Raw genomic sequence first — 25,905 nt, 5'->3', positions numbered from 1 at the left:
AGAAACGTGTTCCACATTTTTCTAAGCTAATCAGATGAAGGGGATTAGAACAACGCAAAGTTTCAAGGACAAATCAAGTGTAGCTTTAGGTTCCAAATTCTAACTGCAGAGTAGAAACACTATACGGCTCACGGTCACTGCTTCTTTTAGTCATTCTGAAATAATAATCCAACCGTTGACGTATAATTGATACACATTACATTAGCATACAGCATGATATTTGGACATTCTGAGGTACGAAAGTACCAGCATTACATTACACAAGCTACTCAAAGGAACAGAGTGTTTAAGCTTGAGATTTTATGAATGTCTATGTGAAGATTTCTAATGGGGAGAATGTTTCTAAATCCCAAGAAAAGCCATTCAAGTATGTACACAGACTTTGAACGTTACACACAGATGACATATAGTCTGATCTGCTACTACAAGTTGAAAAATGCCCTGATTTTGTTTTTTAATTGATAATTAAATTGATTAAATTTAATTGATATTTTCCTTCATCATGCATGAATAAACTGCTCATATTACAAGGTATCTGTAGAGTCAGACTATGGAAAATAACAAGTAATGTGGCAAGCTAATGAAGCAAATGTTATGTTTTGTACAGGCTGTGGAAAGGCAAACCTGTGTCTGGACATGAGTCAGAGCTAGCATCAGAGCAGGCTGCAGAGAAATGAGCATACTTAGTACCACCATGCAGCACTGGTGCCAGTACATGATGATGGCTGTGAGAAGAGAGAGAGAGAGGCTGCTGGCATTTGCAGATGAAAACTACCGTAAGCACAGGGAATAGAAATTACAATCAACTTTTCTCTCTTCACAGAAACTGCGTTATGGTAATCATGATTAAAGAAAACTTCCATGCTGCGTTCACATAAATGCCATCTAACAGTGGCTATTCGGAGGTGCCTGATGTACTTTGTAAAAACACTGCAGCATCTCATATCTTGTTAAAGTCTCTAAGAATCACAGTTTTCACCAATGCTGTATCAGTCATCTCCAAATTGTCCTAAAAGTGCATTTGTTTAAGAATGTAATGTGGAATAACAGAAGATAGAAGTGAAAAGCGTGCATACATTCAAACACAGTTTTTGCATATCTCCTAATTACGTATAGTCTCATTTCTATTTCGGAAAGAAAAAAAAGAAAAAAGGAAAGAAGGCCAAGTTTGTTATTGTAATAGCAACAGAGCTCCAAAGTGCAGCATGTACCAACAGATTATCCTCACTACCACATTATTTGGCTTTGTCATCAAAAAAGCATGGAAGTTTGCTGCAACTCCTTGCTTATGTCTGCTCCGAGGAGCTATCAAGAGAGGAAAGGAGTCCTATCTTAACACTGAAGAAAAGGATAGATCCATTAAGCAATGACACAGTCCAACACATGATATGTTTAATAAAACTGAGTAGATTATTGCCAAAGCAAGTTCCCATTTTTGCTTTCATACATACAAAACAGATACCTGGCTCAAGAGGATTCCAGTTTATCAAAATATATGCAACTTCCCTCTCACAGCAATGACAAATCAAAGAGTTGCCAATGATTACACAGATGTTCACAGTGTTATAAAGCACAGGATCTCCTCATCCTTAAGCAGTGTATCTTTTTTGGCTGCCAGTTCAGTTTCAAACAACAAACCTTTCTTGCTGGTCCCCACGATACATTATTTTCTTATTCTAATTTGTTTGTTTAAAATATTTAGGGGTGCTCATATGAAAGTGGTGAATACTCTCATCATAATTATGTCCATCTTTATAAGATCCAAACCTAAGAAAAATATTCCATAAGGCAAAAACATTACAACAAAATTGAACCTATGCAATTAAATCATACACTTCAATAGCATAGTTAATATTTCTTCTTAATGTTCTAGACAGTTTACTTTAGAAACAGGCTTCTATCCATCTTACATATAAATCATTACCTAAGTCAGCTACCTACTTAGAGGTCCTTGAGGATGGAGACATTTAATTACACTGATTGGATTAATGCCATGGGCACTCTATAAATGGAACTCCAACTGACCATGGTGTGAGATACTTCTATCCAGTAAAATCCTACGCTCTAAGTTTTTTCCACTGACTTCAGTTGGGATAGTATTTCACCCTCCACCGTATACAAACACCGAGCTCTACTGTTAATACTGCAGATATGTTAATATCTACTGTTAATATTGCAGATATAAAATTATGTTGAAACCTTTTCATGCTCTGTTTAAGTTCCAAGATTTTGATTATTGCCTACAAGGTTGATGGATTTGCAAAAGTAAAATATAATACTTACACAAAATAGAGATGCTAAATAACAGAAATAGTGGCATTGCACTTCAAAAGAATTACAGTTAATAGGAAAAGGTATAAAGGAACATGACAAAAAAACTCAGCTCAAATCCATTTGAAAAGTCTGAAATTGTAATTCTATGTTTGGGCAAGTTTCATTTAGGCAAATCTCTGCTCAGACAGGAAGCCAGTGATTGAGAGGTAAACAAAAAAGTAACTTTAACTGTAGCTGTATATAAAAAGCGTGTCTCCATATGTATTCTGTACTGTGAAAATTAGAAATAAGTTAACTTGGTAAGTTTGGCATTGCTGGAAATTGTTCCTCCGTCCAAGACTTTTCTCAAACCTCATGATTCTCCACAGATAATCTAAAATAAACACCCTCCTCCATATTTCTCTTGGTCATGCAATGCCAGAGGAAAAAGAAAAAAAGAAACAGCAATCAAGAAATAATTCCTCATGTTAAAGTCTTGTCCTTTTTGTCTCCTGCCACATGTAACGAACTGCATCAGATATCCTCCTTGACATTTGCCCAGGTTACATAAAGTATTTTAAAATACTTATAGAGAGTGCATTTAACACAGATATCTTATTTTGTGTTCTATATAATTGTGTATTAAGATCCTGATCCTCAGACTGCTGAGAAACATGAGAGATTTGTTGTCTATTAAATGAATTACCACATCACTTGGCAAATATCCCTATCAAATAATCTCAGAGGTTAATCATCTGGGTGAAATAACCATTACCTTCAATTTATGGTGCAACACGGCAGACTGATTTTCCCAAGGCACATGCCAAGTCAGTAAAAAAAGTTGAATTAGAATTCAGAATTTATTGCCTCCTTACCTTCTGTTTGATTTGGTACTGACCACCTTAAGAACTAGCTTGTTCCTAGACATCGCGTGTATCATCTCCTTAATGTTTTATGAGATATACTGACCTGGGATTGAAATGGATGTCCTCAGGAACTTGGCTGGGATCAATGACAATTCTGTCGTTGTCAACATAGTTATCTAAGTCATCTGGGATTCTAAATTTGGCCATTTGGACTTCTGAGTCACTTAAACCAGCGTGAGATATGCGGGCATAGCCCAACCTATCAGATACAAGCAGAGTTAGCTTGAAGAAGTAACCAAAGGCAGCTTCATCACACTCTTAATTGATGTCTCTTTTTTTCTCCCAGGAGTTATTTTTTTAACATACCAATAAAACTTTTCATTTCTCTGACTGTCACCTTCAAAGACCTTGCAGTGCACTGTGAACATGAGCATCATCACTCAACATCGCAAGCAGAAAAACTGAGAAATGAACTTGTGCTTGACAAGAAAAAATAAATCCTAAATCTTGAAACTTCATTTGGGCTTAAAGTTACAGTTTTAGGATATGCATATGGGTATAAGCTCACCAATGTCACCAAAGAGATTCTGAAATTCAAGAAAGGAACTCAAGTATCAGTGGCAAGAGTAACTAGAAAAATGAGATTGCAAATGGCGTTGTATTTTTACTCAGTACAGTTATTTATGAGAGGTATCCATTTGATTGGGTATGCTCTTCTTACCATTGCAGAATTTGCAGTTATTTTGGAATAACCGGGATTTCATTCTGATATAAACATCAGCAAGAGGATGATTTACAAGAAATTTGGTATTACAAAATACGAAGTGCTTACATCCCTGGCAAAGTACTTGAACATGGGCTTTGCAGTCAAAATTTCCACTAAATCCAGCGTAAAGCTTGGCTGGATGAGATCAGCATTTTATTTGAACATACCCTACAATCATAGTTTATAATTTGTATCTTCTGTGTCACATATAAATTAGGGCTTAGCCTTCACATTTTAGAATGAAGCTGCAAAGCCAGAGCTTGAATCCTGGAAAAAGAGTATTCTTACATTAACAAAACAGATTAGATCTGATGGTTCTTGACATAGAAGGATGAAACTCTTAACATTGCCTTTGCTACTTCTATTTAGAAATACACCAATTCTTCTCAAGTTTGATGTTTCGCATTACTTCATGACATACTTAACTGCTCATATACATCTGTTATAGAATGTAAAAATCTCACACAATTAGCTACAGAAAACTGTAAAATGTATTGTCATAAGTTGAATTTAACATACCCTTTCTTTAACGTACCTTATTACTCCACGATACATAATATAGCTACACCACCTGTCACGATCGGTACTGTCAATATCCTATGAGCAAGAGAAAAGAAAAAAATCAAACAAGGCAAGCTTTCTTTACAGCTAGGCTTCAAATCAGTAACAGAACCAATGCAACCTGTGCAAAAACCTGCTGCAGAAAAATCTTTTACCTAAACACAACAGCAAGGTAGAAAGGGAAAAAACCCACAGCATCTGACAAATCAGACGTTTTGACAAACAAAATGCAAACCTCAAATTTAAAACAAAATAATCATATAACTTAACATTGGAAGGGGCCTATGGAGCTCTCCATCTGCAGGGATGGAGGTTTCACAAACACCCTTCTTCTCAGTCTTGAAAACCCTCATTGCAACTAACTATTGGCATTTCCCTTGCGGCAACTAATGTACACTGCTTCTTGTTTTTACTCCATCTTCTCTGTACATTTCATTAAGTAGCTGAAGACCCTGACAACATACATATATCTTTGTATGTCTATTTCTAAGTTACTCATTTACAATCTTGAATTTAATGTTTCAAATGTATATTAACTCTAACTGTTAAAGAAAGCACTGGTTTTACATTACCTGGACATTCCCATTTTCTATTAATTCAGTATAATCTCTGGATCCAGGAGCTGAAGTGATATATCCTAGAAATACAACTTGCTTAGAGCTTGTCTTCAACAACTTCGAAACAGCTATGGCCTGAAGCTTTCTGTCCAAGTCCTCTCTGAAAGAAGTAGAAAGTAATTTAATATACATATTAATATATATTTTAGCTCAGTTTCTTTCTGCTATATCATAGTAAAACAGAAATGAGGCTGATGCTTTCTTTTTTTATTCCTCAGTATGAGAGGCTATGAAAGTGTATAGAAAGCGTGCCGATTCAAAATGGCCACTATGTTGAATAAAAGCCAGATGGTAGCGGTAGATGTAATCAGGGTTCTCTTCCCAATCGCTATTTGAGCAACAAATTTCTACACCAGAAGTTTTGGTTTTAATACCTATCTCATTACAAGGCGATGTGAGCGTAATTGCTTCTGGTTATCTGAGGCTTTGTCTCTGCCTGCACTTGAAATTTAATTGCGCTACCACAGACAGTCTGGTGCATAATAGGGACTTCACATGCCAACAAAACCTTTTACTTTTATGATGGACAAATCATAGCAAGAAGTAGTCTTAAAGTCTGAGTCACATGGTTTACGAAATGTAATTTAAGACCTATGTCATCCCATGAGCATTTACAACATTTGCCAAGTATTTTCCACCTTTTTAACGGATTTACACAATAGTTCCAACATGACCAAAAGTAATAGTGTAAGTATAGCCCAGCAAATACTGCCTTGGAAAGCAGCCCTTGTCCTTGTCATAATATCCAAGGTGCTTCACTGATTCTTCATATTAATCACTTTAAACAGTTGGTAGACTGGGCTACATAAAATTGATTTTAGAACGTGATTTTGGAATTTGTAATCGCAAAATAAGATAAGGATTGAAATGCTGCTGTGCTTTCTGAATAGCAGTAATTCTGACTGGAGCAAATGCATTAGGGAGAAGGAGCAGACAGAGAGGACTATTTAAATAGAAGCCTGACCTAGATATATGAAAAGTTGCCAGCTCACTCAACAGCTCCTTCAAGAAATACACCTTTCAAGAAGATGGGTTCTTTTAAAGGATGACATTATAGAAGTAGTTGTCCAGTCTCTTAGTTTATGCCATCCTAATCAGTAATAATAGATTAAAAAAAAAAAAAAAAAAAAAAAAAAAAAAAAAAAAAAAAAGGCAGGCACAACTGCTTTAATTATAAAATTCACTAATCTCAAAACACAATCTAGTTTGTACTTGTTCCCCATGTGTCTCCCCCTATTATTCCTCTTCATCTTCATCTCAGGTCTCCATGGGGAAGGAATACAGAGCTATTTTCTTCTACTTTCACACTTCCTCAGAGAGACAATCATCTGTGTGAGACACAGAATGGGATTTCTTTTCAGACTTCAGATCAGGAGCAGTTTCTGACATATATGCTTTGTAAAAGGGAAACCTGTAAACACGCTTGCAGCACAGCTTCTACAATGGAGAAAGGAACAGTGGGAGTTCCTACTGCTTTCTGAGAGGCTTTTTTTGTGTCGAATAGTCTGTATCTAATTCATAAATCTGTGTTTTCAAATATTAAAACAATATGAAAAAAATAACAAATAAATCTTAGATATTGCCACAAATCGAAAATAGAACTGCATGGAGCATCACTAAAATATCCCTCATTCATATTCATCACATTCAATAACTCAGACATCGCTTTAAAGAACTGAAAGATACACCCTAGTCTTCTTCATCACATATAACCACACATAATTCTTTATTTCAGAACCCTAAGATCAGGTTTCATACAGGAAGATATGCAGTGGATTTTTTTTTGCTGCTTTGACAACTGTTCTTTCTTAGAGAACTGTTACTTATTATTTTAATAAACATCTCATGTCCATTAATGCTATCCGTCTGTAACTATCTGCGCTCATTGTGGAATATAATAGATCTATACCACATGCAGAAAGTCAGAAGGATGCTCTCCTGCGCTGAGATGTATTTGTAGCCCTATTACCTTGTTTGCAGAACAGTATTTCTGTCGTATATCTACTGGCTTGGGTATTAGGCTTAGCCAACTTTTGCATGCAACATTTGTCCTTTAAAGAAAAATGCTTCAAAATGTTTAACTAGTAGCTATGTCTCAGTATTTCCAATATCACAGCAGAAGATTTTAAAGAGTATTAAAGAAGCCCCCAAATTTCATTAACAACAATTACATTTAACTTTGCAGAATATGCACAACAAGAAATAAATAGAATACACACTCTTCATTTCCAAAGTGAGCAACAACAAAATCCACCAGTCTCCCTGTGAAGTTGACAGTCATGGAGATGGCAGGTGCAATCTCTCCCTCTGGAGAAGGGAGAAGGTGATGGGTAGATCTTACAATTGGATACCTTGACAGTGCCATAATCCTACATGAAAAGATGAAAATAGTTAAATTTTCTAGTTTGCAAGCATCACTAATCTGAACAAAGCGGATAAATGTGACCAGAAGTCACCATTTCTAGTGGATATTTCTGAACTTAGATGTTTTTCTCCAAAACATTACTTAAGTACAAGTCTAAAAACGTATTACTAAATTCATAACCAATACTAAATAAAATGGTGACAAAGGTGTATGAATAGTTCATACAGAAAGAAGAAGAAAAAATATATTGATAAGCTCAGACATCTTTACAGATGGACTGTGAATAGAAAGGAATGTTGCTTTGGTAGCTCGGAGGAACACGTATTCAAGCCCAGACTGCCAACAACCCAAGGACATACATCCATCTACAATTGGTCTTCAGATAGGTGTACCTCTATCATAGATAGATTAATTCTTACACTGGAGCCCTCCAGAATTTACAATTCCAGGCAAAACAAAAGAGTTTTATAATACCAGTAACTTAAAAGCATTTTGATAAAAGTAGAAGCAGTTGGTAATACATCTTTAAAGCAGGAGATTTCTCATTCTTTCAGCCTCTGTTTAGAATCAACCTTGAAGCCATTTTGCATCAGGTTTTCCAAAATAGGCGATGAAGAAAATTTCAGTTACCTGTCTGTCCCATTTTGCATCATCCAAAGGTACGAGCTTTGAGAGAAAAAGTTTCTGAACTCCTTGCACATAGGAGAACATTTAAATAACACTAGAAGTTCCATCTGCCATACAGATCTTAAGTCTCATTGAAACAAAAACTAACATAAAAGCACACATCATAAGACACAATATTTCAGATAGCAAAGATGTTCAAAGACATCCAACTGGTAACTGGTCAAATATTAACATAAAAATAGGCCCCAAAAAGTTCTGATCAAATAGACACACGCTCATTTCCCACTACGCGACACAACCCACTATGTGACCTTTAATTAACTCAACGTTTCTAATTACAGTTACATCCAACTACTATCACATTTTTAAGTCTGAAATCTAAAGTTCTCAGAGTCAATGAGAAAGTCCGATCCAATTTATTATTTGGAATGTCATACTTCAAATATGTATATTAAGGGGCAGGATGCCATTCTCTGCATCACCAATACTGAAGTAGCCTGCAGGCACAGGCATCAAGAATGGGTTGCTGTTAACACAGAGAAAACTTCATCTGCATTGCACTGTAATTCTAGTGACTCAGCACATGCTCTGGAAGTCAAGATCCAGCAAGGGATTGTTGTGATAATTATTCCAGTTATTCTTTGTCTGTGTTTTACTGGAGTATTTTCACCTATTTACTTTCCCTGTGCATGTAAAGATGACTCACCCCCAGGTGTGATCTCTTGTACTTGGACCAAAATCTGTGTAAAACCCTAGCCTTTCTCCTAGCCACATTGTTGGATCGTTGTTCCCAATGAATGGTTTAGAGGCATCACTTTCCAGAACAGTGATGAAATCTGCACCTAAAATTGGAAAGAAAGAATTAGTAACTGTGATCTGTAAACATGATTTATGTGATTACAGAATCAGTTATTTTACTTTTGATTACACGTGGGTGGACACAAGTCCATCAGGGCCAGTCCTATGTTGGTAACAAACTGATGCCCAAACTTTTGGTCACCACAGGCTACAAAGACTCTAGTGGAGACACACTCCTACCTGGATGCCATAGCTCCTCCCAGCCACGTAGGCTGACTCACATTAGACTGTGCTGTATATTTGGGCTGCACATACATAATATGATGCATTTCAAAAGCATAAGGCATTGACTGTGTACACAGATTAATAGCACAGCATCAAGTCTACTGCCTTCAACTTAACCGACATGTGCTTGCTACGCAGTACATCTGCACTTACCTCACCTACCAAACCCAATTCCTCTCCAAAGGGTCTCATACAAGAGGTAGTAGACTGCTGCTGCCCAAATAATTCATTAGCCTACAGCAATTTGCATCCACTAACAAGCATAGTGACAGAAGGGTTCCCATCCCCAGTTCCCACAGAAACCTCCCCTTTCTAGGGCACCATGGGCCTGCTATATTTGGATACTGAGGAGTAATTTTGTCACATAACAGGTCCTTCTACAGTTTTGGCTACAAGAAGCAGGAAGAGTTACCTGGTTCCTAAGGGAAGTAACAGCTAGGAAAAAACTGCCCATGCTCAAAGGAAGGTTATTTATTATTTCATTTATGCAAAAGCTTTTTCTATAGATAAGAGACTTCTCAGCAATATAAAATAAAATAAATGATATTGATGATCACAGACTGTTTCCTCCAACCAAAAACCCCTTTTATATCTAAGGAAAAATGACTACCTCTGCAAATAGATTTTTAACTGAAGTGGTTGTACTGGAGCAGCTCACAAATTCCAGAGGAAGACAATAGATATTGTGTTAAAGCAAGAAGAGACTTAGTTAGCAGATGTTCCTGCTTCTCTCTCTTTCTTTGTATGAAGCCTCTCAAATATAAATTAAGTGGGGAAAAAAGTTACCTGTCTGATTAAGTAAAGCAGCGGATCCTTCCAAATTGGACCAGCCTTCATTGTCATATGCAAATCTAAAAGGCCAGATCATAGCAGAGAAATCTCTTTTTGGAACCTGAAAAGTAAGATAGAAAGAAGGCACATTCAGTTTGACTCCTACATACTATACGTTTGCATTCAACAACTTCTGGTGCACAGTGCTGTAAAAGACACCCAGTGGAGATAATTTAACCAATATATTTTCCTAAAAAAGCTGTCAGAATTACAAAAGTCTTTGGGTATTTTTAGAAGAATCTGCCATATTATCTGGAGGCAAGAAGTCACTGTAGTTCAAATGAATTTGCAACAGTAATAGTAAATAGATGAACATGTAAAAGACAAAGAATATTTTTTATCTTTCTAAGCGGAACTACCTATTTTTTGTACCACACCTCTCAACGAGTTCTAAAAAGAAAGCCAACTGTATATGCACATATACAGATTCTTTCTACTCAGTTCTCATATTTCTTGCATCTTTACCCACATTTACCATCAGTGTTCCCTCTAGGATAAAATTCACCAACCAGGGAAACACGTCAAGAGCAAGTTTCAAATGGCTATGTCAGGATGTTATCCAGAAACAAGTTTAAGTCGTAATTGCAACTGCTTGCATCAGAAGTTTCAATTTATAAGAGTAATCAGTTAAGTCATATATAAATCTATGTACTGATGTGATGACTTCAGTATTTACAAACAAACCTGGGTTATCAGAGGCACATTTCACTGTATATTTGAATGTCACCTTTTTCATACACATGCTACTCACCCCTCGGCCCAACTTCTTCTCATAGGTTCTATAACGCAAACCCAGTCCTAGCAAACCAACACCAACAAACAGCCACAATACTTGAAACAGAGAAACACAGAAAAGCTGTTTTTAAAGCAGGAATTAATGCTGCTGGAGTTAAACAGAATTGGGGTATACTGCCATTCTAAGGTCTGCTACACACACAGTGGGGAATTAATCTATTTATATTTCCACATTGGCCAGGGATAACACCATTTCAAAGTTGTGTATTTAAGAATATCTGTATGTATATGGATACACCCCTATTCTCCAAAACAGAACAGGCTGAGCAGACATGCATATCAACACTCCTTGTAACATTTATGTAAAAAATATACTTATTGAAGAATACATTGCAATGCATAAGTAAGAACATCATTTAAACTTCCTTTCCATGTTCTAGATATGCATTTGTAGCATGCAGTTTTTATTTTGTATTCACATAATGCGTGGAAGAAAATTTAGTTTACTTCTCAAGACTCCAGATGTCAAAAAGATGTGATCCCTGCCTGACTTCCAGAGCAGTCCTTGTTTAAGTGCATGCATTGACAGACGCTTGGAGAAGTACTGCATTTTCACTGAATGCAAATTCAGAGCTCACATAACCTCCCATATGACTGCAACAGACACTTACAAGCTGTCAGGGTTTGGCACATTGTAATTTGATGATCAAATCCCTCTGTGGTTATTTCATTTATACAGTGACATCCACGATCTACACCAGTTTCAGTACTCAATTGTAAGTTCTTCCTCATAATGCTCAGACTTGTATTATCTCTCATCTGACCCTGTAAGCATCTTTGCATCTTAAAGTGTATGAAGCTGCTTAATATCTACTAATGTCAAGAGCACATTCTTTCTTCTGACATCATCTTCCACAATAAAATTTGTGCAAATCTTACCTAAAGTTTTTCCAGAAACTTGCAGAAAAATAATTACATGTAATCAGATACAGAGAGGTGTCTTCATCTGCCAAAATGAAACCACAAATGATGCCAAATATGTGTTTACATTTTCTTTTGTCCCCTATTTGGTGTTTTTTTGGTCACCATTTAATATATTCCAAGAGGTAGTACAGCCTCTCTCACCACCATGATCAAGTCAGCTCCTGGGTTAGTATATATCTTCATCAGAACTGGAGCTGGGCAATACTGGCAATACCAACTACAGGCCTGGCTCTAAACTAGCACCAAAAAACACTTCTGAAACTTCTGAGCAAAACACTGCACTGCTTTATGCTTTGTCCTCAGATAACACATTAGTCATGGAAGTGACAAAATAAAATCATACTTACGTAGTTTAATGTATTCTGTAGTCTTTTTAAAAAATGGCTTTTGGTTGCTTTTCACTTCAAAGATGGAGTTCAGGTCTTTCTTGGATCCTATTAGAAAGTCTAGCCCAATGCATAACACAATAAACCCTGTAAAAACAGGTTATTAGCTTTTTTGTAGAGCTCTAACTTATTAAGCGTTGCTCGTGTATGCATCATTCATAAACTTCCAGCTGCTGTGTGACATTCAAACTTACAAATCCAACAGCAAAGACAATTCATTCGGAGCACAAACAGATAAATGCCATAGCAAATGCAGTAATGCAGCAACATGGGATTAATTAAAGGAGAATATCCTACTTATCATTGTCAGAGTCGTTGCCTTACCTATGCCTGCAAGGTCTTGTAGGCATACTGTAAAGCAGTAATAATTTTAGTTTACAGTGATGACACAAGCATTGCTCCTCCTAAAATCAGTCTGTGACATTAAGCACAGCATTGATCAATATTTCAAAATAATTATTTCAAAACAGTAATACTGCAGTGAGAATTCAAAGCCAAAAGACTATTTGAAACTCCACTGAATACCCATTCCACTAAAAAATAACAACACAAAGAACACAAAGCTTAAAACTATAACATTTGTTGTCTGGTAATTTTCCAGATAAGTTGCAGCTAAGTTTTAATACATGTGAATCAGAGGGGTGAACAAATGGGACTTGAGAGACAGACAGAATGCTGCAAAGCCTATTAAGCCTGCTGATGACTAAGAACAGACTTACAGCTAACAAAAATACCTAGCCAAAGCCCCTTTCATATCATGAACTCTGTCTTCACTACAGTGAGCTCCAAAATACAGATCATTTGGGGGTTTTTCAGGAGGAGATCAAAGGGCTGCTGACACTGATGCAGCTCAGAACTGTTCTCATTCTTCCCTTGCAACCCACCAAGATCACAGCATCACCACAGAACATTTTGGTCCCCAGCATTAGACTGCACTGGGTGCAAACTATAAGCTTCAGAGCCTGTCTCATTATTCACTATGGAAACACAAAGATATTTTAACTCAACTGGTACTGTCAGGTGCCACTGTAGAATGTTCTATTCGTCAATGAAATATTTGTTTAAAGCCATGTTTTCCTTTCCTCTGTTCGTGCATCAGCAGGGAGAACAACATAAAACAAAGATTCTTAAACCTTTGATCTGGAGCAAAGCAATTTCAACAAACCTCTCCGCTTCTGTGTATCCTAACCTCTACTTCCACAGCTCCCAAGCACATCCTACCAGCACGCTTAAGCAAAGACTGATCTCTGTAGCACTGCAGTTTTGATGCAGGGTCAAAGAGGTCTGTATAGATTGGATTCTGTATGCTAAATACTTCCAGGCTCCCACTAACTGCTACAGCTCGCACAGCAGCTCGGTGCTGCCAAAGCTTACAAGAACTAATCTGGACAAAGGAAATCAAATTACATTCACATATTACAGATTCTTAACATAGTAGCTTGATGAAAAATTACACTGTTTATTTTAGATGTATTTTAATTCTGCAAATGAACTGCTTTGTCACCAAGATACAATTACCATGTTTCTATACAGGAACTCCACGAGCAATTGCTCAACAGTTGGTTCAGAACCACTGTGAGCAGACTGCAGCAGGATGAGAAGTAGCATCTAACTGCTGCAATGTGTTTTCCTTTGGATAGGGAGAGCAGATTAAAATTACAAGCTCTTATCTCATCCCTTAGGAGCTGAAGCATCCCATTATCTATAAAGAAAATGTGGGAGCACAATGAACAGGGTAAGAGTTCTGATGGTGGAAGCACATGTCTTCAATACCTTTGTGTTGTAGTTAATTAACTGCAGAATTCATGTTTTATTTCACAGTTATAGCCGAAGACAAAATAACTGTTACTCATAATTTTCTTATAGGTCCTGCATGCTACGTTAGGTATAAAAGTTGGCAAACAAGGAAGATGGGTGTAGTGTAATGCAAATGGGTACATACAAAACCTATCTCAGAGGGAGCGCACTTCAAAGCCATTAAAGTTGATGGGCAACCAGAGATTTGACCCTCTAGCATTACATTACATCACAGCGAAGTAGCACAGTTTTGAATGTAATGATCTTACTTTCATTGTCACTTTTCCCAGTGCTGTTCCCTACCCAAAATGCGGCAAGATAAAGGCAGGATATTGGACAGGAGGAGAAAGCAAGAAATAGCGCTTGCACCTGAAAGAAACCAGAATAAAAAAAAAAGCAGTTTGCCAGAAAGCCAGGATGTAAAGGAAGCACGGCAATAAATACATAGCCTCATAATATCATTTGTATGTCTTTGATAAGCAATGGAATGGTGTCAGAAAGCCGAAAATTGCATTCTCACATTGAATAAGCTCATGTAGTGCCATCAGCTGACACAGGTAAAGTTCACAAGTTTCTTTTTGCCAGAGAGGAAGTTAAGAGCATTTCTGTGTTTCTATTCAATGATCTTGCCAGGTGAATCAATCACAAGAGTACTTCCAAGGAAGTGATAGAAAGGGATTTTATATAATAGCTTTTCTTTTCTCAAACCATTACTCAAAAAAGCATTTAATACTTCTCTACCACATGCTTTCTTCCTATAACCCCAAAAAATACAACTAAATGAACTGAGATAACAGTTTCTAGAGGTCCTTTGGATTGCTTACAGAACAACGCAAACCACAGTAAACGTAATGGAACCCTCCCCATAATATAACAAACCAAAATCCTGAGTGACTGCTGAAATATGTGAAGTACTACAAACAAAGAAACTGGACTGGAAGAAAGTGGTTGAAAGGTATTTCTGAAATTCGAAACCACTGAAGCAACAAGTCAAGCATGGCATTCATTAATCCTTTTGAAAGACAACATGGGATAATGTGTCACATTTTCATATGTGCCACGCGCTTAGCCAAAGTTAATGTTTAGCACTCCTTAAGTGTTATTAGTGAAATATACTACTGAAACACACACTAAGAGAATTAGTTCAGATACAAAACTAGAAAGGGTTGGTTTCATTTCCACCTCCCCACCTTAATCAAGGGATCATTTTGCTGATCCCTTTATATTTGCTCACTTCAATTCTTCCTCATTGGCAAATATCTGACAATTTCTTTCCTTCTCCCACCCCTCTTCTGTTTGTCCGCATATTTCTGACACTGCAGGCTTACCAACATTCCTCCAAACATGCTGCTATGTCCTCAAAGCGTAAGGTACAGTTATGTGGAAATAAAGCTCAGGTCTCAAGTGCAGACTAGCTAGACGAGCAGGATGCTGCGCTTTGGTCCTCAGAGCAGAACTAAATGATGTGCTGAATTATGTTACAGTCACAGAAAGACTTAATAGCCTTCCTAAGCTATAATAGCTTCCTAAGTTTCCAGCAAGCACATTGTTACCTGAGGTAACAAAGTGCTACCAAAGGTAGTTAGCACACCGAATCAGTCATGCCCTGGATTGGACTGCAACCATATTTTTGGGGTGACTGATTAACAGCTTTCTTTCTTGTGTACTTATTTATCACATCTATTTTTTCACTTTTTTGTTTTCTCTCAACTACATTGCGTTTTCTTCCCACATTTTAAACTATATCTGACAGTAAAGAAATAAGTAGATTTTTTTTTCCCTACGTTTCACAGAGCATTTGGGAAAAAAACCCACAAACCTATACATTAGATATATTTTAAATATCTGGTTGAGGCTGAAGCAGGCATATTATTATTTGTTCACAGTCAATCATGTACCTAAAAGAAGATGGGAGCTTTCTCTAGCATAAACTCCTCCAGGTACGAATTTATAAGCTGTACACCATACACAGAAGAATAACTCAAGAACATAGGTGAACATGGCTGTACTCATGGCTTTTCCAGGATGCAGACAGCCAACAAAGCGTCCAGCCAGCTGAGGCCACACGCACATTGTGAAGACGGCAAGAATATTGCCTGCAACAGCAGCACTCCAGGTCTGTAAGTAAAGGAGACCAGCTGAAGATGCTATACCTGTGAATGGACAGAAAAAACAAGTCAGTCACAGTCAGCTACGTTATCTGCCCTCTTCTTTAGAACATTCTTATTAGGAAGGAAAAAACAAAATCTGGGAAATATAACTGTGCTTTGCAGTCATTAGAACTGCATCACTAGAAGGACATCTCAGTTTTCCCAACATCTCATTCTCTTACAGGTTTCTTATTGATCTGAGAGAGTGCAACAAAAAGACTGCGGAGAGACATCATCAAGAGCCAAATCTGAGCTGCCTTTCTTACATAAGGCTCTTCCAGCACAACAGTTATTATGCAGTTAATACATAACAACAGATTATGCAGTTTTTAAGGTATTTATAGGTCTATTTGTTATAAGTTATTTACCAGCTCTGATGTGCTTACCTCAAAAAATCAAATCTCATACATTACAGTCTGAACACACATATGTTTCTCAAAACTAACACCTGCACCAAGAGCTAAATTAGGACAAATGACAGTTTAAGTGTTGCAAATTCTTGTGCCTTTCCTGAGACTGCCCTGATGTTTGTTCTTTTATTTTGGCATCTGAAGTAGTTCTAGAAGAAACTCAGTTCGCATTAAATTTCCCATCTTCAAAGTTGTGAAGAGTAACTTGAAAGCGCTGGCTCTTAAATGCTCCCAAAATGAAGATGAATAAGAAAAAAGAAATATGGTTTCCATATTTCGAGGTCCCAAGTTGCCATCTATCCATGCTGATCAAGTAAGGAGAAAACACCTCTCTATGAGAAAATGACAGAACAATTTTGATCTCCTTTATGGCTTACTCCAAGGCTTTTATGGCAGATCTATAATCTCTCTCTGAAAATGGATGTCCAGATCCAGCACTCAGATCCCTTTTCCCAACAGCCCCAGTCTACACAGACTGATTCACAAGTGCATTGCTTCAGAAGAACTGTTTCTGTGTTCTTATTATTTTACTGCCAGGAAATCTTGGCAACTAAGGAAGCAAGCTATAACCTTGCCTTTAGGTGAGCTGCCCATCACATTACAAGTTATTGCACCTTCTGCAGAATCCAAGGGCTTGTGTCACCTCAGCCCTATAACGCTGTAAAAACCTGTAGCCTTGCACCATGCAGATGGTGAGAACTGAGATGCTGCTCATGAGATCAGAACTTCAACAGGGGATTCTGAAGAGAACAGTGCCGCTCTGCAATTACCTGGAGATTTGGCCTGTAACCCTTAGTCAACTGTTCAGACACCACATGCCACAGCTAGTGATAAAGAAGCTCTGATTAACATTAACATTTCTGATATGGGATGTAGAATCCAAGGGCATACCTAAAGGTAATAAAAATAATAACCCTGCTCCAGACTTGCTCCTACCTATTAGAAACCAGGCAAATCTGGCAACAGAGGACCAACTCCAAAATGAAAGCATCAGCCCATGAGCCAGACCCAACAGAACTGTACCACTAGTAAGAAAAAAAGAAAACAGAAATCATACATTACTTTATTTTAGAAACATCTGGCACTCCGAAATAAACTTTTAGACATAGAAGCAAGGATGGTTGCTAATATTTCTTAATCCTTTTATTTTAAACAGTGCTCATCTTAAAGTATCTTTGTTTCACACACTGATGTATTTATTCCCCTTTACCAAAAAGGGGAACCAACCAGTTGAAAATAAGAGTTGTTCAACACAGTGTATAAAACAAACTGCGTTCAGCAGGACAAGCCTGTCACTGATACACTGGGTACAAAACAAAAGGAGAAATCAAAGAGAGTGAGAGGAAGGAAGCCATCCTGAAAACAGCATACTGGTCACTTCAGAGAGGCTCCCCAGGGCTGTGGTCACAGCACCAAGCCTATAAGAGTTCAAGCAGCATTTGAACAACGCTCTCAGACATAGGGTTTGGATTTTGGGTAGTCCCATGTGGAGCCAGGAGCTGGGCTCGGTGATCCCGGCAGGTCCCTTCCCACTCAGGATATTGTATGATTCAATGAAATCATACAATACAGGGACTGTGTAGCATCTAAAACTGCTAACAATCTTGAGTAACTCCTCTAAGTGCTAATTCTACACTATTAACTAACTCACCTACAGCTACACATAATTGACTATCAGAATAACTAATCTGCTCTGTTTCTAGATTTTGGAATTCAGGTGAGCAGTTGACAGCATAAGATTAAATTCTTAACACCTAAAATTTCTGAAGAAGCACATCCTTTAATATTGTACATAGATGCTAAATAGCAAAGGAGGGGAAAAAGCAAGCAGTCTCCGAGGTATACAATTTCCTATTACCTTATTGATGAAATCAACTGCTAGATTCACTTACTGCCTATTACAGATGCATCTCATTCAGAAGCACTTCAACTTCAGTCCTAATTATAAAGGAATTTTGCATTCTGGCTGATCAGGTGTTATTATTGTGGATGTAAAAATCATTCTTGAACAGAAAAAAATTACTTGTATAGACGCAATGTTTGGGGACACAAGAAAACAGGTCAATACTACTTCACCCCAATTCTTAAGCTCTCTGTGAGAAGTTTATACTACACAACATGGATACCATCAGCCTCTTTCTAGCAACCAAGCTCCTTCCAATAACGCACTAAGTAATGTAACATGTCTGGTCCCTTCTTTTTGGCTGAAACAATTGAAGTTGAAGAAATGTTTCAATTTCCACCATGACGATGGTTTTTGATTACTGTTTTGTTCAAATAATTAAAAACCAACCAACCAACCAAGCAGTCACAGGTACTTACCCATATGGATTAGGATCTGGACCTGTATGTGGATGTCCACTTACTGCCCATCTAGAAATTAGTGAGACCTCCCCAAATATCCAAACGGTGAGGAACATGAGGCTGCCAAAAGCAATTCCTGACAAAAGCCAATGAGGCTGCGAGACAGTCTCCTTAGCTGTGTTACGAGCAGTGTTTGCTCCTTGCTTCCTCTCGTCTTCAACTAGAGTAAGAATGAAAACATAACTGAGCAAAGTGTCAAACAGCAACATAAAAAGGTTATTAAGAAACAGCCAAGATGACAAAATTACCAGAACAAATTAAACAGCCACAAAAGCCGATTTATCTGATTGTTCATGAAAACTGATGGGACAAATAATCCCTAATACAACTCATGTATCTTATTGGGAAAAGCTATTGGTCTTAAATGTACAAAAACGCAACCTGTCCATATGATTATTCTTCATCTTATTGGAATGTAAAACATTAAATTGGCTTTGAAAATCAGCAGAAAAGTTACTGGAATTTGTTCAGAGGATTCTGTTCTCTGAAACTCTAAACTCTGATAAGAACACAACCTGACACTTCCAAAGAAAAACTCCCTTCCTTCTCTTCTCCTTTTTCCACACTCATTTAAGGAGAAAGGAGTGCCTTTAATTGAATTGACATACCGCTTTGTCATGTAGGAAGAAGGGACTCCCTTCCTCATTTCCTGCAGTAGATTCCCTTTCTATATTATTATGAAAGTCAAGGCTTAGCTTGAGTCAGAAAACAGAAACACACCAAGTGCCAACTTATACCCACTTACACACAGACAAGGTTTTATCTTTCAATTAATTCATTCAGGTTATACTGAGAAGGAACTTCTGAGGATTTAACATGAGCTGCCCTCGCTAACCAAGCCAGCCTCACTGTCCTCCTTGGCGATACTCCCTTCACACTTTTAAAGCACGATTACCATTTGCCAGCACTGACTGCCATACACTTCACCCAGATGCTCCAGCAACTTGGATGAATTTTGACCAGGACAATTTGCCTGTATTTCTAACTCTTTTTTTTTTGCCTACTTTGCCACACCAGCTGTTCCTTAGCTTTACATCATCTCCCTTCTCTGTCAAAATACACGTAATGATGGAAAAAACTGAAACAGCAGATTGAATTAGAAAAATAACAACAGCGCCACAGATGTTTTCTGCTGGGGAAAGGATAATCCATTCTGGTTTTAGTGGGTAATTTCTTTATTTTACTGCTGCATTATTGATGCTGCAATTAGTCGGCATTTCCAACTTACTACATGCTTGCATGGTTTGTAACACAGATTCCATCTTCTTTTAGGGGGGGAAATGAAAGTACCCCATGGTTTGTAAAATCTGTAATACTTGTGCATCGGACTACTTAAAAAATAGCCATACATAGGCAGGTATACCTTAGGACATCTTCATAACTGCTTTCTTTGCTATCATGTGCTCACCTGAATAAATTCGCTCCGCTGCTGCCACTAAACCAATTGTCAGCATGACGGTATTGGCTGCTTGTGAGCTCCATACTGGGTTCAGTGATGTATACCAGATTCGAAGAACAAGGAGCATCATCTTGCCTAGAATGAAGCCCCATATCCTGATGAACCTGCAAGAATCAGTTTTAGATCACTGACACATTTGAAAGGGGGAAGGGAAACAACCTTAAATACATATTTTAAGATAGAGAGATGTCTTTTATAATCCCATCAGTATAGAAAAATACCTTTGCAAATTGCTTCCTGACCACAATGTTACTGTTTGAGCCAGCAATGAGGACGAAACACCAGCAGCCAAGATGAACAGTCTAATGGAAGCATTTGGAGCCTGGTATGAAGCTAAGCTCCCTACAAACAAACACACACATGTACAGAGGTGTCACGTACAGAAGTATCTAAGCATACAGACATTCCAGAACCGTGCACTTGCATGAATCAAAATCATACAACTTGATGTCCATCCTTTTTTTTGTGCACTGCATTGCACAAGGAGTAGAAGGCAATTGGTCTTACTGGGTGCAAACAAGACCTGCTTTGGCCCAGCATCTTCCTCCAGAGTCACCAACATGACTCCATCTTGTTACTGAAACATGTAACTCCCCCCACTTACTGAAAGAAACGCTGCATGTGTCTTCCATTCCTCAAGGCACGGAAACCTCATTTTTACTAGTGGTTTTAAATAGCAGGTTTACTGCTCAAGTGATTATGGGATGGACACACACTTTCATGTAACTTCAGGCTGTGTGGCAAATTGTGACCCAGGAGTAGTGACAAACAGGGGGAGAAGAAGCATTGCTTGCTGGCAGCCCTTTGATACGTTACTATGAGTCAAAGTTGAATAGAGATTAAGCAAGGAAGGGTAGAAATGGAGCTGCTGATTCTGGCACTGCACTCTAGGAATCCTCCAGCTGCCTATTTGATCATTTTGCTTACAGCAAAAGACACAAAGCTAAGAGCAAAGATGGCTAAATGAAATCAGCTAATGTAGTGAATGGCATTTGTGCATGGACTTGAGCACAGGCTGCACATGCAGTGCACACATATTTCTTGCTCCATCGTGCTGAATTCTGCAATTCTACTTCTTCAAATCTTACATCATTTGTGCTAGCCAGGTTAGAGCTAGAGTGGATTTGCCTGTTTACATTAGACACACCTTCAGCTGCTGAGCAAATATACCCATACTGTAAATATCTAACCTAACATGTAAATCTACTACATGTGTTGTCTGAAGACAAAGGCTCACAAGGGCACTACCAGAAAGGTTGTTTGTTGGTGTTTTTTTAATGAGAACACAAAGTAGTGTGAAAGGACACTGAAATCAGAACAAAAGCTCCAGAGAAAATGAAGCTTCCCAGGAGGATAAAAAAACAAAGTAAGTGATCAATAATGGAGGAGAAGGGAAGGTCTTTCTGATTAGAAACAAGTCTTTAAAAGTTCTAAATATTCTGGGTTTAGCTAAGCATGAAAAACTTCCCAGATTTTTTACTGTGAAATTAAAGGCTGGCTGTTTCCAGTGGAATAGGTTGCAGTGCGCATGGGATCTTTCTGAGATAGTAAATAAAGATCAAAAGAGAAAGAACCAAGAAGAGTCTAGGCATGAAGATGGAAAGAAGGCAAAATGAGTTGAGGGATGGGAGAGAAAGGAGCACGGTACGGTAGGACAGAAATTATTGCTCTCTACAACTTCCTGAAGGGAGGCTGTGATGAAGAGGGGCTCGGCCTCTTCTCCCAGGCAACAAACAGGACCTGAGGAAATGACCACAAGTTGTACCAGAAGAGGTTTAGATTGGACATAAGGAAAAGCTAGGCAGGAATGAAGGGGAGGCTTTACCTGCATACAGAAATGTTCAGGGCTGAAGATACAGCATCAGCCTCCTCATGCTCTGGAGTCCTCCTATGATCACCTTCATTAACACATCCTTTCCTCAGCTTATTACTAAAGGTGTTACTTTTTGTTCATAGTTAATACCTTCAGGAGATTGTGGCGAGTAAACAAGGTTAAACCAACAGACTTTACACAGCACAACAAGCCCACCACTGCTCTTTTTATTTGGCAGAACAAGAATTACACACACTTAAGCAATTCCCACCTCTTCTGGCAAAGCAAGTAAATGCAACAAGATGATCCAAACGACTCATCTTCAATAAACACAGCAAATTGTGTATTACTGGGATACCAGGAGGAACACGGAGTGCAATTTGAAATGCTTGCTCATTTCTAGTCTTCAAAAACAAATCTCATATAGAGCAGTGCACCGAGGAATGCTGCAGAAAGGTAAAGTGCAACACTCCACTCACTGAAAAGCTTATTAAAAAGAAGTATTAGAATGGATGGGACAGAAAGAGCAGAAAGATAAAAGGACTCCACTTCACTTGAAGTCATGACACCAATAGGCTGTGTTCAGTTCTAGAGGTAAGAAACAAGGAGTGTTAAATAAAAAAGCAATGCAGACAGAGTAAATAAGATTGTCCTCTTCTGTTTTCTATCAATAAGAAAGGAGAATCATAAGGAAAGTGATTCTCTGGTTATCATCCTAAACTGATAAATAAGGAGCCAGGAACTGCAAGCAGGAGACAGGAAACCACCTATCTGCAGCACTCTCCCTCTATGCAGGATGGATACCTTCATCTCTGACTTCAGACAGGTGCTGCAAACTCATCAGTAATAACCAGCAGAAGATCAACAAGAGCTAAGACTTGCACTGGTTCACTGAAGAATGAAAGGGAACGCGGCACATCTTGGGTTGGGGCGGGACGTGTGGGATGGGTAGTGAGAAATTCTAGTCTGAGTTTATGGACAAACCCTTTTCTTGTGTAACTGACAGAACGTGTGAGTCATTTCTCACCCAGGGTGAGCCTATAACCCCAGCAATGCAATGCATTCATACGGATGCACTTAATGAAGAGAGAAGGCATATATCCCAGAAATTCAAAAGTAGACCTATGAAAAAGAACGCTTAATTTGTGGCAGATCACGTTAATAATATCCCCAGATCTATCTGTTGTTAGAGACAAACCTGCTTTACTGATCTCTGTGCAATACCGAAATCCTTTTCCCTATTGGGCATTTGTACCAATTTAAAAGCTTCTAAAAGTAAAGGGTGAAGTGAGATTGTTTTGAACTGTGCAGTACTCATCTAAAAACTACCACAAGGGATGCAAACAGTGTTCCTCTGAGTGCACCCGAGAGATCAAGAGAAAAACAATGCATGAGAGTGAGAGAGCAAGAACTTATTCCTGCATCATTCCACAGTCCTCGGAGTCTTGAGGAAATCCACAGTGTCTATTCTGATGCTTTGATAACGACAGGGTGGGGTTGTAGCTCACAGCAGTGCGTACTCACCAACCACAGTCAGTCTCAGAAGGGCAAGGATGTACTTATTGTTAGCCAGCCTCCAACAAGGACCAATTATCAGGAATATCGGAGACAAGAAAGCAACTGCAAAAACTTCTAAGCCAGTAAGTGCCAGTGTCTGCAGAGGGAAGTAATAGATCATTGGTGGCAGGGCATGGTAGAGGGACCAAGAAATGTAGCCTAAAAAAGAAAAAGAAAAAAGGGAAAAAGAAATACCTGTTATACAAAGTATGGCTTCCTATGGTTGACCAAATACGTACGATTTTACACCTCTATGTGCAGAACACTAAATCGTTTGGAAAGTATTTCAGGTAACAGAAGGCTGCTGTTACCTTTAAAGTAAGCATTTCTTTACAGAAGTATTTGCCATTTCCAGTTAAACGAACTGATCTTCCCAGGAAATAGGACGATAAGAAAACAGCTCCTCTCCTGTGTGACGGCGGCAGCCGCTGCTGTGAACACGAGCGAGGATCGCCCATCCCAGGGAAGGGTCAGCCCGCAGAGGGAGCAAACACCGCTATAAGTAACCCGCTGCCATCCGAGCCCGCTGGCAGCCGCAGGTGCAGAGCTCTGGGGATCACTCAGCGCTGCCACTCCGGACGGGCTCCGCAACAGCCGTGCAAACAGCGAGCCGCCAGCACGCACGAGCGGCCGCGCTGACCCGAGAGACGCCGGGCATGCAGACAGCAGAAGTGCCGTGGTCGTACGGAAGACGGTGCGGCGGCCGCCAGGCTGCGTACAGCACGCGGACCTCGGGGCGAGGACTCGAGCGGCCCCGGTGCGATCGCCGCCCCTTTTCTTTTGGGGCACGGCTGCTCCCGTGACAGCGCCGTCCTGCCCAGCTCCGAGGAGTCGTTAACCGCCCTCCGGCCCCGCCGCCACCTACCGAGGATGCTCTCCGAGAGAACGGCCCTCCAAAGGGGATCCATCGCCGCGCTGCCCGCAGGCTTCGCCCCTTTCGGCCGGCAGCCCAGCTCCGATTGCTGCCCCGCCTCGCCCGGCACGCGGCTGCCTCCGAGCGGGCGCCGCAGCGCCACCTGGCGGAGCGCCCGGCCGTGCCCTGCACCGGGAGGCCGCGGGCCGCACCGGTGTCCGGTCACAGCCCCGCTGGGATCAGCGCCCCGGCTGCGGGAGCCGCTGCCCCGTGAGAAGCTGCTGCTCGCCGAGAGCGGTTTCCCTCTAGTGCCGTGTCTGGGGAGGAAGAGCACGGACCACTAAGGCAGGACGGCACTGTGCCATCTTAATTAGCGATCTATGGCTTATAGCCGGCTAAGGGCTCCTAATAAGCAATTCTGCCTGCAGTGATCACTAAAATAAGTATTTCTCCTGCTGCGATTTCTGGGTTGAGGCTTAAGCCACTGCTCTTGTTAATTTTTAGGAGTCCTAGGAGCCCAGCCATGGTCAGTGTTAACAGTTTCTGGTAGAGGGATTTTATAACAAATGCTATATACACACATATTTTTTAACATAAAATTTGAGTTTGTAGCTATGAACTAAGAAGCACTTTTGCATTATCTTCTTAAGTTCTATTAATCGTACATTACCCTTGGAAACTGCCAGCTGTATCTTCTACTTACTACTGCCCCAGCCTATATTAACTTTATGAGATGCATTTGCTTTGCCTTTCCTGTGAAAATCCCAGTCCACAGGAGCAAACTTGAGAAGCCCCAACACCAGTATTCTGATGGCCAACCTCCCTGGGCAAGGAAGAGTGAGACTCAGAGATGGGAGGGACCCTTAAAAGCCATCCAACCCAACTCCCCTGCAACAAACAGGCACACCTACAGCTCCATCAGGTGCTCAGAGCCCCATCCAGCCTGATCCCAAGTGCCCCCAGGGACAGAGCATACACCTCTATGAGCAACCTGCACCTGCAATCTGCATAAGTCTTAATGGCCCCCTCTTTTCTTCAAGGTCCATATGACTAAATGCATCCTTTGTTTTCCTCATCTGAGTAAAGCTCACTTATAGTTGGTGTAGCATTATGCAAGTGGTGACAGCATTCCATCTTGCCAAGGCACGATGCAAAGGGAACATGCAAGATGAGCTCCTTGGCCAGAGTAAACCAGAACAGCTGCTTTTGTAGCTGTGCAGTGACAGGCTGGTGCTCACAGGCCAAGTCCAGACAATAAATACCTGGAACAATTTTGCAATGCTTCAGTAATTATTGTATCTTGCCTTGTGGTTTAGAGGTGGAGTTCCAATTAAATTAGGTATGTCTGGGATCACAAACCTGACGTGCTTGTGTGACTTCCATTCAAGTGCCAAATATGTAGCTGATAAATAAATAGGAATTTAATAA

At 39.4% G+C, this 25,905-nt stretch overlaps 1 protein-coding gene across 1 annotated transcript; it reads right to left on the bottom strand.

Moving 5' to 3' along the window:
* Window positions 1-1,610: 1,610 nt before the first annotated feature.
* CWH43 (cell wall biogenesis 43 C-terminal homolog) lies at window positions 1,611-24,607 on the bottom strand. The gene is made up of 17 exons (XM_072336008.1): window positions 24,490-24,607; window positions 23,592-23,783; window positions 20,476-20,596; window positions 20,204-20,358; window positions 20,047-20,057; window positions 18,754-18,944; window positions 17,368-17,456; window positions 15,770-16,024; window positions 12,036-12,161; window positions 10,721-10,800; window positions 9,925-10,030; window positions 8,762-8,897; window positions 7,283-7,432; window positions 5,019-5,163; window positions 4,421-4,482; window positions 3,223-3,378; window positions 1,611-1,767 (listed from the first exon to the last, which is right to left on the bottom strand). The coding sequence occupies exons 1-17, from the start codon at window positions 24,530-24,532 to the stop codon at window positions 1,677-1,679; spliced, it is 2,109 nt and encodes a 702-aa protein (XP_072192109.1). The 5' UTR covers window positions 24,533-24,607; the 3' UTR covers window positions 1,611-1,676.
* Between the last annotated feature and the right edge of the window lie 1,298 nt (window positions 24,608-25,905).

The sequence above is a fragment of the Excalfactoria chinensis genome, chromosome 4 (assembly GCF_039878825.1).
Source record: "Excalfactoria chinensis isolate bCotChi1 chromosome 4, bCotChi1.hap2, whole genome shotgun sequence".
NCBI lineage: Eukaryota > Metazoa > Chordata > Aves > Galliformes > Phasianidae > Excalfactoria > Excalfactoria chinensis.
This window is presented reverse-complemented; position numbering and strand designations above follow the sequence as displayed.